A 12,417-nucleotide genomic window follows, 5' to 3' on the forward strand; every position below is an offset into this window, starting at 1 on the left:
AAATGTCCCTGAATCCCCGGATGTAGGGCGACTTCGCGCCACGCCCCCGTGATGCCTCCCAAGCAGAAGAAAGCATCTCGCGAGAAAAAGCAAAAGGATCAGCAAAAGCAAGCCTCCTCCGACTCTTCTTTAACATCCCCCATTGCAGCCACCACCAATTACCGTGAAATCCACCAACTCGAGGTTGAAGCCTTGCGCTCGATCTACGGCGATGATTTTGAAGATGTTGAGACTCGACGGTCAGCATGGCAGGTGAGTAAAGTTCTCTATCATCTCTAATCTAGGCTTTCCCCCACCAAGTCCACGCTAACAACTGATCGCCAGCAATCTTCCGACGTGACATTCAAACTACACCTACGAGCCTCCGCAAACCCGGATGTTCGCCTTGTGCTCCTTGTCGAATTGCCGGCCACATATCCTAAGACCGTGCCAAACCTATCCTTAGAGAACCTCGCGGACTTTCGTGATGGCGCTCAATCGCGGATCCAGGAAATTATTCGCAATAAAACAAAGTCCCTCCTCGGGAGTGAGATGATTTATGAACTGGCAGTTTCTATTCAGGATGTCCTGGAGGACGTCGCCCAAGCACGCGAGCAAGATAAAGATCTACCCAGTCTGGAAGAAGAACGGATGGAGCAGAAAGCAGCCGCTTTCCAGCGAGCTGAATTAGAGAAGCAAGAAGAAATGCGCAAACAGGAAGCTGCGACAGCTGAAGAAGAACGCGCCTTACAAGAATTACTTCAAGATAAGATGCGACAGCGGACTAAGGCTCGCATCATGCGACGCAAGAGCCGGACTAGTGGAATTGATCAGGGTGATGCCGGCGATCTGGTAGAAAGTACCCCCGGCGCAATCACTTTTGATCCGCCATTAGCAGTGAATGACACCGACGAACAACCTTTATTGTTCCGCGCCGTGCATGGAAAGACTTTGGTGCAAGAGAACCAAGCAAAGAAAACGTTCACAGTACGACCCCTCGTTTCGGAGGGTCGATGCCATGTTCCACTGCTTGTGTTAAAGGAGATTTTCTTAGAAGAGAAAGCTTCTGATGCCCTTGCTTTTCGTGAGCAGATGCGGACCAGCGAAGACAAATTAGATGCCCTGAAACGACTTCGCCATCCAAATTTGATCGAGTTCATTGGTTTCAAGATCACCCGCCCAATCACCCAGTTCAACTCGACCGATAACTCTTGGACGGTCTTTGCTTTATTGGAGTTTGCAAACAAAGGTTCGCTCTTTGAATTGCTTGATATTGTAGGCACTGTCGCTGTCGAAACGCTTCGAAGTTGGATGATTCAACTTCTGGAGGCCCTAGAATTCTATCATCGAAGTGGCTTCGTTCACGGAAATATTCACTGCGGCCGCGTTATGCTTTGCAGAACAGCCTCTGGAGGAACTATTGTTAAACTACAATCTGGCGTGGAAGAGGCTCTATCAGATGCCCCGGGTGGACGACGCTCATTGACTACATCCAAATCGCCGCTCTGGCTTCCACCAGAATTGACCGAAGACTCGAGTCCACCGACCATGAAAACTGATGTTTGGGATCTTGGCATTGTTTTGCTACAGATGGCCTTTGGCAAAGATACACTTCAAAGATATACATCTGCCAACCAGCTGATGGTTTCTTTGGGATTGTCTCCACCGCTACAAGACCTTCTGCGAGAGTTCTTCCGCCCAGACCCCAGAAAACGGCCGACGGCATTCCAGCTTCAGCCATCGGAGTTTTTCCGAGTCGACGTACCCTTGACTATGCGGGATCGGTCTTCAAATTCAGTTTCCTTGCAGAGACGACCACGATTGGACTCCTTTGGGGCCATGCCCATCTTCTCGCGCTACCATCAGGATTTTGATGATGCTGGTCATCTGGGTCGTGGTGGATTTGGTCAAGTTGTGAAAGCCCGAAACAAGCTTGATGGTCGTTTCTATGCCGTGAAGAAGATTTCGCAAACATCGGCAGCGTCGCTGAAAGATACGCTTTCCGAAATCATGCTGCTCTCACGGTTGAATCATCCCTACGTTGTCCGATACTACACCGCTTGGCTTGAGGAAGACTTCAATCACATCGACGAAGAGGCTCTTTCCTCCACTGAGGGGGATCCTTACGCTAGTCAGGATCATGGCGGGTTTAGTACAGGTGGTCTGGATTTCATTAGCTCCAGTGGATATCCGAAAATCGAATTCGCGGCATCCGAAAGTGACGACGACAACGAGGGAACGGTTTCGGATCGTGGAACTGGAAAGTCTCCTGGCACATTTGGTGAATCAGGCAGCGCGGAGGCTGCTGAGCTCAGTCAGTCACGATCTGGATCTTATGGAAGACCCACGGTTACTACCCTTTATATTCAGATGGAATACTGCGAGAAGCACGTGAGTTCGAGACCGCTTCGACCCTTATAGCTTTGTTGTACTAACTCTGATATTCTACCAGACACTGCGTGATTTGATCAAAAATGGCTTGTATGACGATGTTGATCGCTCTTGGCGCCTCTTTCGGCAAATTTTGGATGGTCTTAGTCACATCCACAGCCATGGTATCATTCATCGAGATCTCAAACCTGACAATATATTCATTGACGTTGCCAACAACCCCCGAATTGGTGATTTTGGACTTGCTACTAGTGGTCAATTCATGACAGCTGTACGCTCATCCGCAGCAGCAGATTTCGAAGGAAATTTCACTCGCAGTCTAGGCACAACCTACTATGTTGCTCCAGAGATGAAGTCTGGCTTCTCGGGACATTATAATGAGAAGGTTGATATGTTTTCATTGGGTGTGATTTTCTTCGAAATGTGCCATCCATTACCGACAGGCATGGAGCGTGATCAAACGCTTCGGCAAATACGTGAAAAGCATCATGCGCTCCCCAGCACTTTCCAACAATCAGAAAAAGTTGTTCAGGGCCAGATCATCGAATCTCTTCTAAGCCATACCCCAAGTGAACGACCTACCGCGTCGGAGCTTCTCTCTAGTGGTCGAATTCCTCTCCAGGTTGAGGAAGAAACATTTAGAAGGGCTATTGTTCACTTGTTGTCTGATCCAAATTCTCCAGACTACAAGAAAATACTTTCCGCCATTTTCTCCCAATCTCCAAAGAAATTTGAGGATATTGCTTGGGATATGGACTCTCATGGGGCACCAGCTGCAAATGAGCTGCTCGTGCAAGGACTTGTAAAGAAAAAGCTCACATCCATTTTCCGACGACATGGTGCAGTGGAATCTACGCGACAAATGCTATTCCCGCGTTCTCAGCATTACTCTGCTGGCGCAGTGCGTCTGTTAGACTCATCAGGAAATCTCCTTCAGCTGCCCTTCGATCTGACTGTACCAAATGCACGAGCTATTCCCAGACAAGATCCATCATTGGAGAAGACGTTTGCTTTTGGTACGGTTTACAGAGAATCAACGCATGGTAGTGAGCCTCGCACTCACCGAGAGGTTGATTTCGATATCGTGTCATACAACACCCTGGATCTGGCATTGAAAGAGGCTGAAGTCATCAAGGTCTTGGACGAGATTATCGAAGAATTCCCACCACTGCGGTCAGCGAACATGTGCTTCCTCGTTAATCATTCTGATTTGCTTCAGATTGTCATGGAATTCTGTCGCATTACGCCATCCCAAATTCCTCACGCGAAGGAAGTAATCAGCAAACTAAATGTGGGAAAATGGACCATGCAAAAGATCCGAAGTGAACTTCGCTCCCCGGCTATTGGCGTCGCTTCCACATCACTGGATGATCTTGCTCGATTTGACTTTAAAGGTACGATGCACAACCAATTTATGGGACTAATATCCGCTAACGTCTTTTAGGCACCCCGAAAGAAGTAATGCGCAAGATGCAAGCTATCATGGAAGGGACTGAATTTGCTGAGCGCATTCCCGCCATATTTGCTCGATTGAACGTACTCATGACATATCTGCAATGCTTTGGTGTGAAACGCAAGATCTACGTGAATCCACTGAGTAGTCTACATGACAAGTTCTACCGTGGCAGTGTTCTTTTCCAATGTATCTTTGATGGTAAACGTCGTGATGTCTTCGCTGCAGGCGGCCGATATGATGGATTGATTCAGGAATTCGCTCCCAAGTCCTTGTCCAGTCGACCTCAATCGCACGCTGTTGGTTTTAATCTCAGTTCAGATAAGTTGGGGTCGTCGATGTGGGAATACCTCAAGTCAAAGACTCCCTCTAAGGACGTCGAATCGGGTTCTGAAGTATACTGGGCGACTCGCAGGGTAAGCATGTTCTAACCCGAAGATATACAAAATGAGTTTATTTACTGACCAAATACCAGTGTGATGTTCTCGTCGCAAGCTTTGACCCAACAGTTCTTCGGACAACAGCCGTGAAGCTTATCGAAGATCTCTGGGGAAATGGTATTAGTGCAGAACTTGCAGTGGATGCCTCTTCTCTAGAGGAGCTGATTGCCAAGTATAAAGATAATAATCACCGCTGGATTGTGATCGCCAAACAGGACAGCAAGGATCGTGGATTCAAAGTGCGAAATCTTGTTCGCAAGGAGGAGTTCGATATTCGTAACACCGAGCTCGTGCCTTGGCTCCGATCTGAAGTTCAAGCACGACATCAACGCGAAGGCAATACTGATGCCCGCCAAGCTCGTCTACCAGGACAACAAGATCCCTTCTTGATGAACGAGCGAGAAAGGGCGAATGACGTGCGAATTCTCGTTCCGCAGCATCGCAGCAAAAAGAATAATCGGCGGAATATTGTTGAGTCGGGTATGTACCTGAGCATTAAGAAACACTTATGTAAATATGTTCCCTACTAACCCCCGCAAACAGCTCTCTTCAGCGCACGCGAGATCGCTGAAAATGCAGCCAACGCCCCAATTGCTGCCATTGACACACGCGACGATGTACTTGATTCTATTCGAGACACCAGGCTATCTGATCCAGATAGCTGGCGTACTGTGATTCAAAATGCTCCTCTGACGGAACGCAAATATCTCGGTCAGGTGTATGAGTTACTCACCGATCTAGCCTCTGAGGTCCATGCTAGTGATGGAGCAGAAGGCTTTACGAACGCGTTTATTTACAATTATCGAACTGGCTCATGCGTGTACTATGACCTCGGACCTAACGACAGGTGAATTCATCGGAAGGAGTTTTTTTGATTTGGATGCATGTCTGGACTTTCTTATTGCATAAAACCTTACATATGGGCGGACTGATGTGTTTGAATTTCGCATTATTCTTGTTACATTTTTCTACTCTCCTCTCACTTCTCTTCTACCTCTTCAACACACTCATTGTGATGGTTTAGCGAATCCGGGACGATATACCCCGTTATGAATAAATGCCAATATCAACGAAGATTGCATGGGAGGGTCAGAGTTTCATACTTTTTAGAGGTATCGCTAGTATTATACATGAAATGTTGGTTATTTTAGCCTTGGCATCATATCAAAATGCGCAGACTTGGCGCACGCACACAATCTAGTCACTCTCGTCATCAGACCCATATCCAACCAGAAGGCCAGAGCTCTTCGGTGCAGCCTGAGTTGTCACATTGCTACCTGCTAATCCTCGTAAAGCCGCCACAGTTGAGCTCGAGAAAATTCCATTTTCCGGCTCTGGCTGTGCTTGCGCGGGCTCAATTTGAGGCTGAGCGGCCTCGAGCATCTGCTGTTGCTCGGGAGCTTCAAGCTGCTGGGTAGATGCAGATGCTTCTAATTGCCGAGTCCGCGCGTGCCAGACATCATCGGGGACGTCGTAGCCATTTAAACCAAAGCTTCCCTCGATCTTCTTTCTTTTCCGGGCCTCGGGGTCCCGGCCTTCAATCTCCGCAACGAAGGACTCTGGAAGTGCACGTCGAATAGCCTCAGCGGCTTGCTCTTCTAACCGGCGGGCTTCCCGCTTCTGTGCCATGGGATTAGGGTCAACAGTTGCCCAGCGGACATTCAAAATTTCCTCTGGGTGTTGTCAGCAGACGTTATGGATACTGTATGCTTATTTCGAAGTTCTTCCTTACCGTGATCCAGAGCCTGCTGATGCATGGCTTCCTGTTGGTCTAGGTTAGAATCTGTATGTATAACTATAGGAACCAAGTCCATCGTACCTTTGCGAACTGAGCATTTGCCTCTGTGGGATATGATTAGTATCTTTGACAAAGTGAGTGATGTGAATGACTCTTACCGTTTGTATATGTGACGAATCCGATTCCTCTACCCGTCAAAACACGGGTTCGTTCCTTTAAAGAGTTAGAAAACATATAGCTTATAATCCGGGGGTTTGTGGAAACGAACGATTTGGCCCCATTCACTGAAGTGCCTTGATACCACCTCCTCTGAGAAATGTTAGCGTGAGGTACCATAGATGTGTCTAAAAGGATCGTACCTATATCATCTGTAACATGTATTCTTCCAACGTAAAGAACGCGGTTTTGGCCTAGCAATTGTCAGCGACCTGATTAAACTTATTAAGGCCTCGGATGTACTCACGTTGGAAACTACCAACACCACCCATATCATCGCGATAATCCGAGTGCTTTTCTCTGTTGAAATTATTAGGGCCAGTCCAATAATCTGCACCAATCTTATCTGGGATGAATGGACTAACCTTCCAAAACAGTCGACATTCGGCTGGAACAAATCATGGATTCCGGGAAGACGATGTAAGTACTCGCACTCGGGTCCCTTGTGACAAACACCGCGAGCAAAATGAACTAAGAAATTTATCAGCATCGATTGAAAATATAGTGAGAAATCTTCCAAACGAACCGCAGAAAAATGCGCCTGGCGTTCGATCGGCACGGGTGTATCCTGAATCTCTGGCAATTGAGCATCGGCCAGGAGCCGGTTTATTCAAGCTGTGCTGCTCATCTCCTCGCTGACCACCCTCATGCTTCGAATACCAGATATTCCATGTCAATCCAGATTGTGTCGATGGATCCGCCTTTGCAACGGAGGGATCTGCTTGAACGCGCGCAGGACGCTTCTTCCTTCTAATGATCTTTTTAACTTTCTTCGCTGACTCGAGCTGTTGATCTTCGGCGGGCGCGTTTTGAGGGTCAGTCTCTGTCATGACCAGCGCATCGGGCGCGGGTTCTGCAGTATCGGCCATGGTTTTTGGTGCTGGGAAGAATTGCGGCGTTGAAGCTGAAGCAATCCGTCGAGAGTCGCGCGGCAAAAAGGCCTGGACAAGCTGAATTTGGAAGGCGGTGTATGCTGTTAGATAAGCTGTCTTGGCGTCGGCGAGCAACTTCCGCCGCGGATTTTTTGATATTCGAGCGATTGGCGGCCTGCAATTGATTTGGTTAGGTTGAAAGGGAAAAACAATTCTTTGGAACTTCAACTACGACAGTGCGAGTCCAGGGATTCCATTTTTCACGCAAAAAGCGGCTACAATACATCCGTGTGAGAGAATCGGCGAAAAGCCTCAACAACCGGCACAATGGTGAACATTACGGAGAAGATCAAGGAGTATGCTAACAGTCTTCCTGTGGCTTGACTACATGCTAATAAAGATATCTATTAGGATCGAAGATGAGATGCGTCGGACGCAGAGTGAGTCCAAACTGACCAAAACTTCAAAATGAATGCCCCGCTAACAATGCCCCGCAGAGAACAAGGCGACAGGTATGAAGTCGAATACAGCAAGCGAGCTTTTTTAGCACTTGAATACTAATATTGTGAATTACAGAGTATCACTTGGGACTATTGAAAGGGTGAGTATGCATGCATTTCCAGTCAAAGTTCATCTAGCTAATAGATATCAGAAAACTCGCTCGTCTTCGAGCCCAGTTGCTTGAACCAGCTGCTGGTGCAGGCTCTGGCGGTGGAGTTGGCTTCGATGTCAGTAAAAGTGGTGATGCGCGTGTAGCGCTGGTTGGTTTCCCCTCTGTCGGAAAGTCTACTTTCCTATCGAAGATCACCAAGACCAAGTCCGAAGCGGCTGCCTACTCTTTCACTACGTTGACAGCGATTCCCGGTGTACTCGAGTACGGTGGTGCCGAGATCCAGATTTTGGATTTGCCCGGTATTATCGAAGGTGCCTCTGAGGGTAAGGGTCGTGGTCGTCAAGTTATTTCCGCTGCCAAGGTATGTGATGAAGTGCTCATATTGAGGGTACTCAAGTGCTGTGCTAATCTGGCCTACTGGTTAGACCAGTGATTTGGTTCTCATGGTCCTAGATGCCACAAAACGTGCTGAGCAGCGGGCTCTTCTTGAGGCTGAATTGGATGCAGTGGGTATCCGACTGAACAAGGAGCCCCCAAACATTTACCTCAAGATTAAGAATGCCGGTGGTATGAAGATTACCTTCCAAACACCTCCCAAATATCTGGATGAGAAGATGATCTACAATGTCATGCGTGACTACAAGATTTTGAACTGCGAGATCCTGGTGCGAGATGAGAATGGTACGTTTGAAACATAAATTCCCCTGTGCCGGGGTCATACTAACAGTTCCAGCTACAATTGACGACTTCATTGATGTTGTTATGAAGGATCACCGCAAGTACATCCGCTGGTAATTTCATCCCGATAAAGTTCCCTCACATGTGCCATACTAACTATACTAGCCTATACGTTTACAACAAGATCGACGGTATCAGCCTGGAGTTCTTGGATCAACTAGCCCGCGAGCCATACACCGCTGTCATGAGTTGTGAACTCGATCTCGGTGTGCAGGAAGTTGTCGACCGTATCTGGAAGGAACTGAGATTGATGCGGTTATATACCAAGCGGTAAGTTATCGATTATATCCTTGTAGACCGCGAGAGGATTGTTTCTAACTCGTTCATAGGAAGGGAGAGGATCCCGATTTCAGTGAGGCTATGATCGTGCGCCAAGACTCGACCATCGAGGACGTGTGCGACTCAATCCACCGCACATTGAAAGACACATTCAAATATGCCTTGGTATGGGGTGCCAGCGCACGTCATGTCCCGCAGCGCGTGGGACTGGGACATATGGTGGCCGATGAGGATGTAGTGTCGATTGTAGCGAAATAGATTACAGCTACAGATAAAATGTTAATCTTACGAATTGGAAACATGGAGTCAAATCTAAGAGCGTGAAATTGCATGTACGATCAAATATGAACATATGAACAAGACTAAGAAGCATTTGCCTATCCCGAAATAAAAACCAAACCAAACTCCCCAATTCCGTTTCCCTAAGACATTTACGCAGCAGCAGCAGCAGCAGCAGCGGCAGCAGCCACGTTTTGCATGCCAACAGTGGGCTGAACACCAACACGCTCCTTGGCGAGAAGGTCAACCAGCATGGGGCTGGGGCGGCTCTCACGCTGGGGGAAGAGACCAGCCTGGCTGTTCTTGTACTTGAGCACGCTGTCAAGGTAGATGTCGAAGAGGTAAGAGGAGTCCAGGGGACCGCCCTTGGCCTCAGGGTGGAACTGGGTGCTGAAGATGGGACGAGACTTGTGAATCATGCCTAATAGAAGTTAGTAAAAGCACATTAGGTCATTGTATGATGGAATCGGATGAACGAACCTTCGTTGCTTGAGTCGTTCAAATTGGTGAAGTAAGGCTTCCAATCAGAAGGCAGAGTTGAAGCGTCGACGGCATAACCGTGGTTCTGACTGGTGATGTGGCAGCGACCAGTGCTCAGGTCCAGAGCCGGGATGTTGTGGGCCCGGTTACCATACTTGAGCTTGATGGTGCTAGCACCAGCAGCCAGGGCCAGCAGCTGGTGACCCAGGCAGATACCGAAGATGGGGACCTGGGAGGACTCCATCAGGCGCTGCAGGTTGAAAACGGTGTCCTGACAGTGGGTTGGGTCACCAGGGCCGTTGGAGATGAAGACACCATCGAAGTGGTGGGCCACCTTGTGGATGGGGTAGTCGAAGGGGAAGACGGTGACACTAGAGCCACGGCCAACCAGACTCCGCAGGATATTCTCTTTCACACCGCAGTCGATGACAGCGACGTGCGAGGTGGGATCAGCAGCACTGATGTGGAAAGGCTGCTTGGTGCTGACTTGACGAACCAAGTGGATCTGTTCGGGATCGGTGAAGGCCTCGTCCTCGTTGGCATCATATTCTTCGCCAACGGTGATCTTGGCCAGGGATGAGCCCTGCTCACGCAGATAGGTGACGATGGCACGGGTGTCGACACCAGAAATGGCGGGGACACCTTCACGGGCACACCACTCACCCAGACTCTCAACGGCGGTCCAGTGGCTGTACTGCTCGGCAACATCGGCGACAACAACACCGGCGGCCTGCAAGTTGGGGGACTCGAAGTACTTCAAGAGACCATTCTTGTCTTTCTCAGCCGACGGCACACCGTAGTTGCCGATGAGAGGCTGGGTGAAGACCAAAATCTGGCCACGGTAGGAGGGATCGGTCAAAGACTCAGGGTATCCGACCAGAGAAGTGGTGAAGACGGCCTCGCCGGAGATGTTGGAGCGAGCACCAAAAGACTTGCCGGTGAACATGGGACCATCGCGAATAGTGAAGGTAGCAGGTTCCATAGCAGCCCGCTGACGAACCGTTGCCATAAAGCGAGCCTGGACGGGCGTCTTCATGGAGGCGAAGGCGCCGGCCCGGGCAGGCATGGCCTTGAACAGGTTGGTGAACATTTTTTTATGATTGTATTGAAACAAATTGAACGTTATATGTCAAAAAGTCAATTCAGTTCTTGGAAGCTTTCCAAAGGTGATCCGAGATATAGTCCTATAGGGAAGGGAAGTGATGTTAGTCGGATGGTTTCTTTGAGCACACGCCGTGAACAGCGGATAGAGTTGACAGACAAACAGAACATACCTGGGAGGTGAAAATTGAGGGTGCCAAACACATAAGCGCGACTGAAGATGTACCAGTCAAAGAAGAAGGGGGTTGGTAAAAAGAATTTAGGTCGACATAGGTGGAGATAGAATTCAGTTGGGCTTGGGGAAGGAGAAATTGGAGGAAGAAGAACGGAGAACTTCTGGGGGAGAAAGAAAATTGAGTTGACTCAGTGCGGGCACGTGCCTCACCGACTCCGGCGTGGCCAATCAGAATGGCGGGCCGATATCGGTTGGAGACGCTGAGTCATGCGGTCTCTTCTGGCCAATCAGAGACGAGCTATTGAAGTGTATACTGTCCATCTGGACGGAGAATCCCGAGTTGACTAGCTGAATCGAGTTATTTGAGAGCATCAACTGGGTCTATTTGTGCAGATATAGCCCCGGTGGTTGCAGGTACAGGTACTACACAGCTGCAGTGCGATGCAGGTTATGGAGAGAGCACACCGCCAGTACCCAAAAATTGGCTAGCATCGGTGTATTTCGCGTCTACGGAGTACAACGGTTTTTTTTTTTTTAAGAATATGACCTATACTAATATATTGAGTCTGACAGTCATTTCTCGATCGTCACAAATAGATAAAATGGCAGGTTAAGGCATTGGAGAGAGGTCTTTTTTACCAAAATCATTGATAACGGAGTTCCCACGAGATCTCACTAGTGGAAAGCCCGAAAGATAGACAAACAGTAAAACATCCACTTTATACCCACTTTTCTCTCACCGCGAGATAGCTGAAAGCCATTGAAGACGCTACGAAACAATTTAGGTGAGGTAATGTGACGCTATGATCATCCACCACTATCTCATCGTGGGTCTGGCGATTCTCGCTTCTGCGTCTAGTCGCTCCACGCAGAAGATCCTCACCGGTCCCGAATGTGATGCGTCAGGCTTGATCGACCCGGATAGTCATGATTCCTGCAGCGGGAATGGACTAGTTATTGATCCCATTTCAGGCCATTCGAGACCCCGTGAGGGATTTCAGTCCAAAATCTTTCCACTGACTGTCGCTTTGTATCGCAGATGCACATTGGGAATTCCTTCAAGAATCTGGAGAAAGATATGGATACACTTTTCACACTAAGCCCACAAGGATGTCAAATTTACAGTAGTTGGGCATCATGCTATCGCTGGGCAATATCATGATTTACTGCATTTCTACGTGAATGCTTTACGTCGGGTGAGTATGCTCTTCATGGACCACGCCGACAAGTTCGAGATTCATCCTATGGCGATCCATGGTGGCTGCAATAGCGAATGGTCGGTCGGGGAGATCAACTCCAAGGGAGTCATGAATTCAGGTGGATACCATGATGCTGTACGGTAAGACTCTTGTCTTCAGGCTAATTGTGTACGATAGGTGAAGCATTCGACATTGTTAATGTGTGGGTGACTCAGTGGGATCACAATCAGCAGATGGCTGAAATTCGCACTTACATTGACTCAACACGTATCTCCGAGGCCTTAGAAAAGAACGAAATATGGTGGAATGGAACAACTGATCGAGATAATCTATAGTACATGCCTGGTCCAGCGGGGATGCCGAATCTTAAAGAGTTGGAGGATCGCATGGGCTACCCTTGATGGACGTAAGTATGATTAAAATGGGCGAATTGAGCTGAGACAAGATGAGGAATGTCAAGGTTT

The 12,417-nt window shown here is 48.5% G+C and overlaps 5 protein-coding genes across 5 annotated transcripts; 3 read left to right on the forward strand and 2 right to left on the reverse strand.

Moving 5' to 3' along the window:
* Window positions 1-51: 51 nt before the first annotated feature.
* cpcC (putative protein kinase (Gcn2)) lies at window positions 52-5,114 on the forward strand (the record flags this gene model as incomplete). Its single annotated transcript, XM_056641873.1, has 6 exons — window positions 52-252; window positions 325-2,370; window positions 2,432-3,764; window positions 3,815-4,239; window positions 4,299-4,743; window positions 4,807-5,114. The coding sequence occupies 6 exons, from the start codon at window positions 52-54 to the stop codon at window positions 5,112-5,114; spliced, it is 4,758 nt and encodes a 1,585-aa protein (XP_056504367.1).
* Window positions 5,115-5,460: 346 nt separating this feature from the next.
* cwc2 (active spliceosome conformation promoter CWC2) lies at window positions 5,461-7,086 on the reverse strand (the record flags this gene model as incomplete). The annotated part of the gene is made up of 9 exons (XM_056641874.1): window positions 5,461-5,936; window positions 5,996-6,026; window positions 6,083-6,105; window positions 6,160-6,214; window positions 6,270-6,310; window positions 6,361-6,411; window positions 6,465-6,517; window positions 6,583-6,688; window positions 6,744-7,086. The coding sequence occupies 9 exons, from the start codon at window positions 7,084-7,086 to the stop codon at window positions 5,461-5,463; spliced, it is 1,179 nt and encodes a 392-aa protein (XP_056504368.1).
* Window positions 7,087-7,416: 330 nt separating this feature from the next.
* On the forward strand, window positions 7,417-8,977 carry N7469_002955 (uncharacterized protein; the record flags this gene model as incomplete). The annotated part of the gene is made up of 9 exons (XM_056641875.1): window positions 7,417-7,445; window positions 7,501-7,529; window positions 7,587-7,601; window positions 7,666-7,690; window positions 7,742-8,063; window positions 8,128-8,383; window positions 8,436-8,493; window positions 8,546-8,710; window positions 8,770-8,977. 9 exons carry the CDS (start codon window positions 7,417-7,419, stop codon window positions 8,975-8,977), a joined length of 1,107 nt encoding a protein of 368 aa, XP_056504369.1.
* A 173-nt stretch (window positions 8,978-9,150) lies between these two features.
* cpa1 (carbamoyl-phosphate synthase (glutamine-hydrolyzing) CPA1) lies at window positions 9,151-10,568 on the reverse strand (the record flags this gene model as incomplete). The annotated part of the gene is made up of 2 exons (XM_056641876.1): window positions 9,151-9,419; window positions 9,479-10,568. 2 exons carry the CDS (start codon window positions 10,566-10,568, stop codon window positions 9,151-9,153), a joined length of 1,359 nt encoding a protein of 452 aa, XP_056504370.1.
* A 989-nt stretch (window positions 10,569-11,557) lies between these two features.
* On the forward strand, window positions 11,558-12,288 carry N7469_002957 (uncharacterized protein; the record flags this gene model as incomplete). Its single annotated transcript, XM_056641877.1, has 3 exons — window positions 11,558-11,741; window positions 11,880-12,071; window positions 12,131-12,288. 3 exons carry the CDS (start codon window positions 11,558-11,560, stop codon window positions 12,286-12,288), a joined length of 534 nt encoding a protein of 177 aa, XP_056504371.1.
* Between the last annotated feature and the right edge of the window lie 129 nt (window positions 12,289-12,417).

The sequence above is a fragment of the Penicillium citrinum genome, assembly GCF_028827155.1.
Source record: "Penicillium citrinum strain IBT 23319 chromosome Unknown utg000002l:1.0-3833315.0:1.0-3834789.0, whole genome shotgun sequence".
NCBI classification, from domain to species: domain Eukaryota; kingdom Fungi; phylum Ascomycota; class Eurotiomycetes; order Eurotiales; family Aspergillaceae; genus Penicillium; species Penicillium citrinum.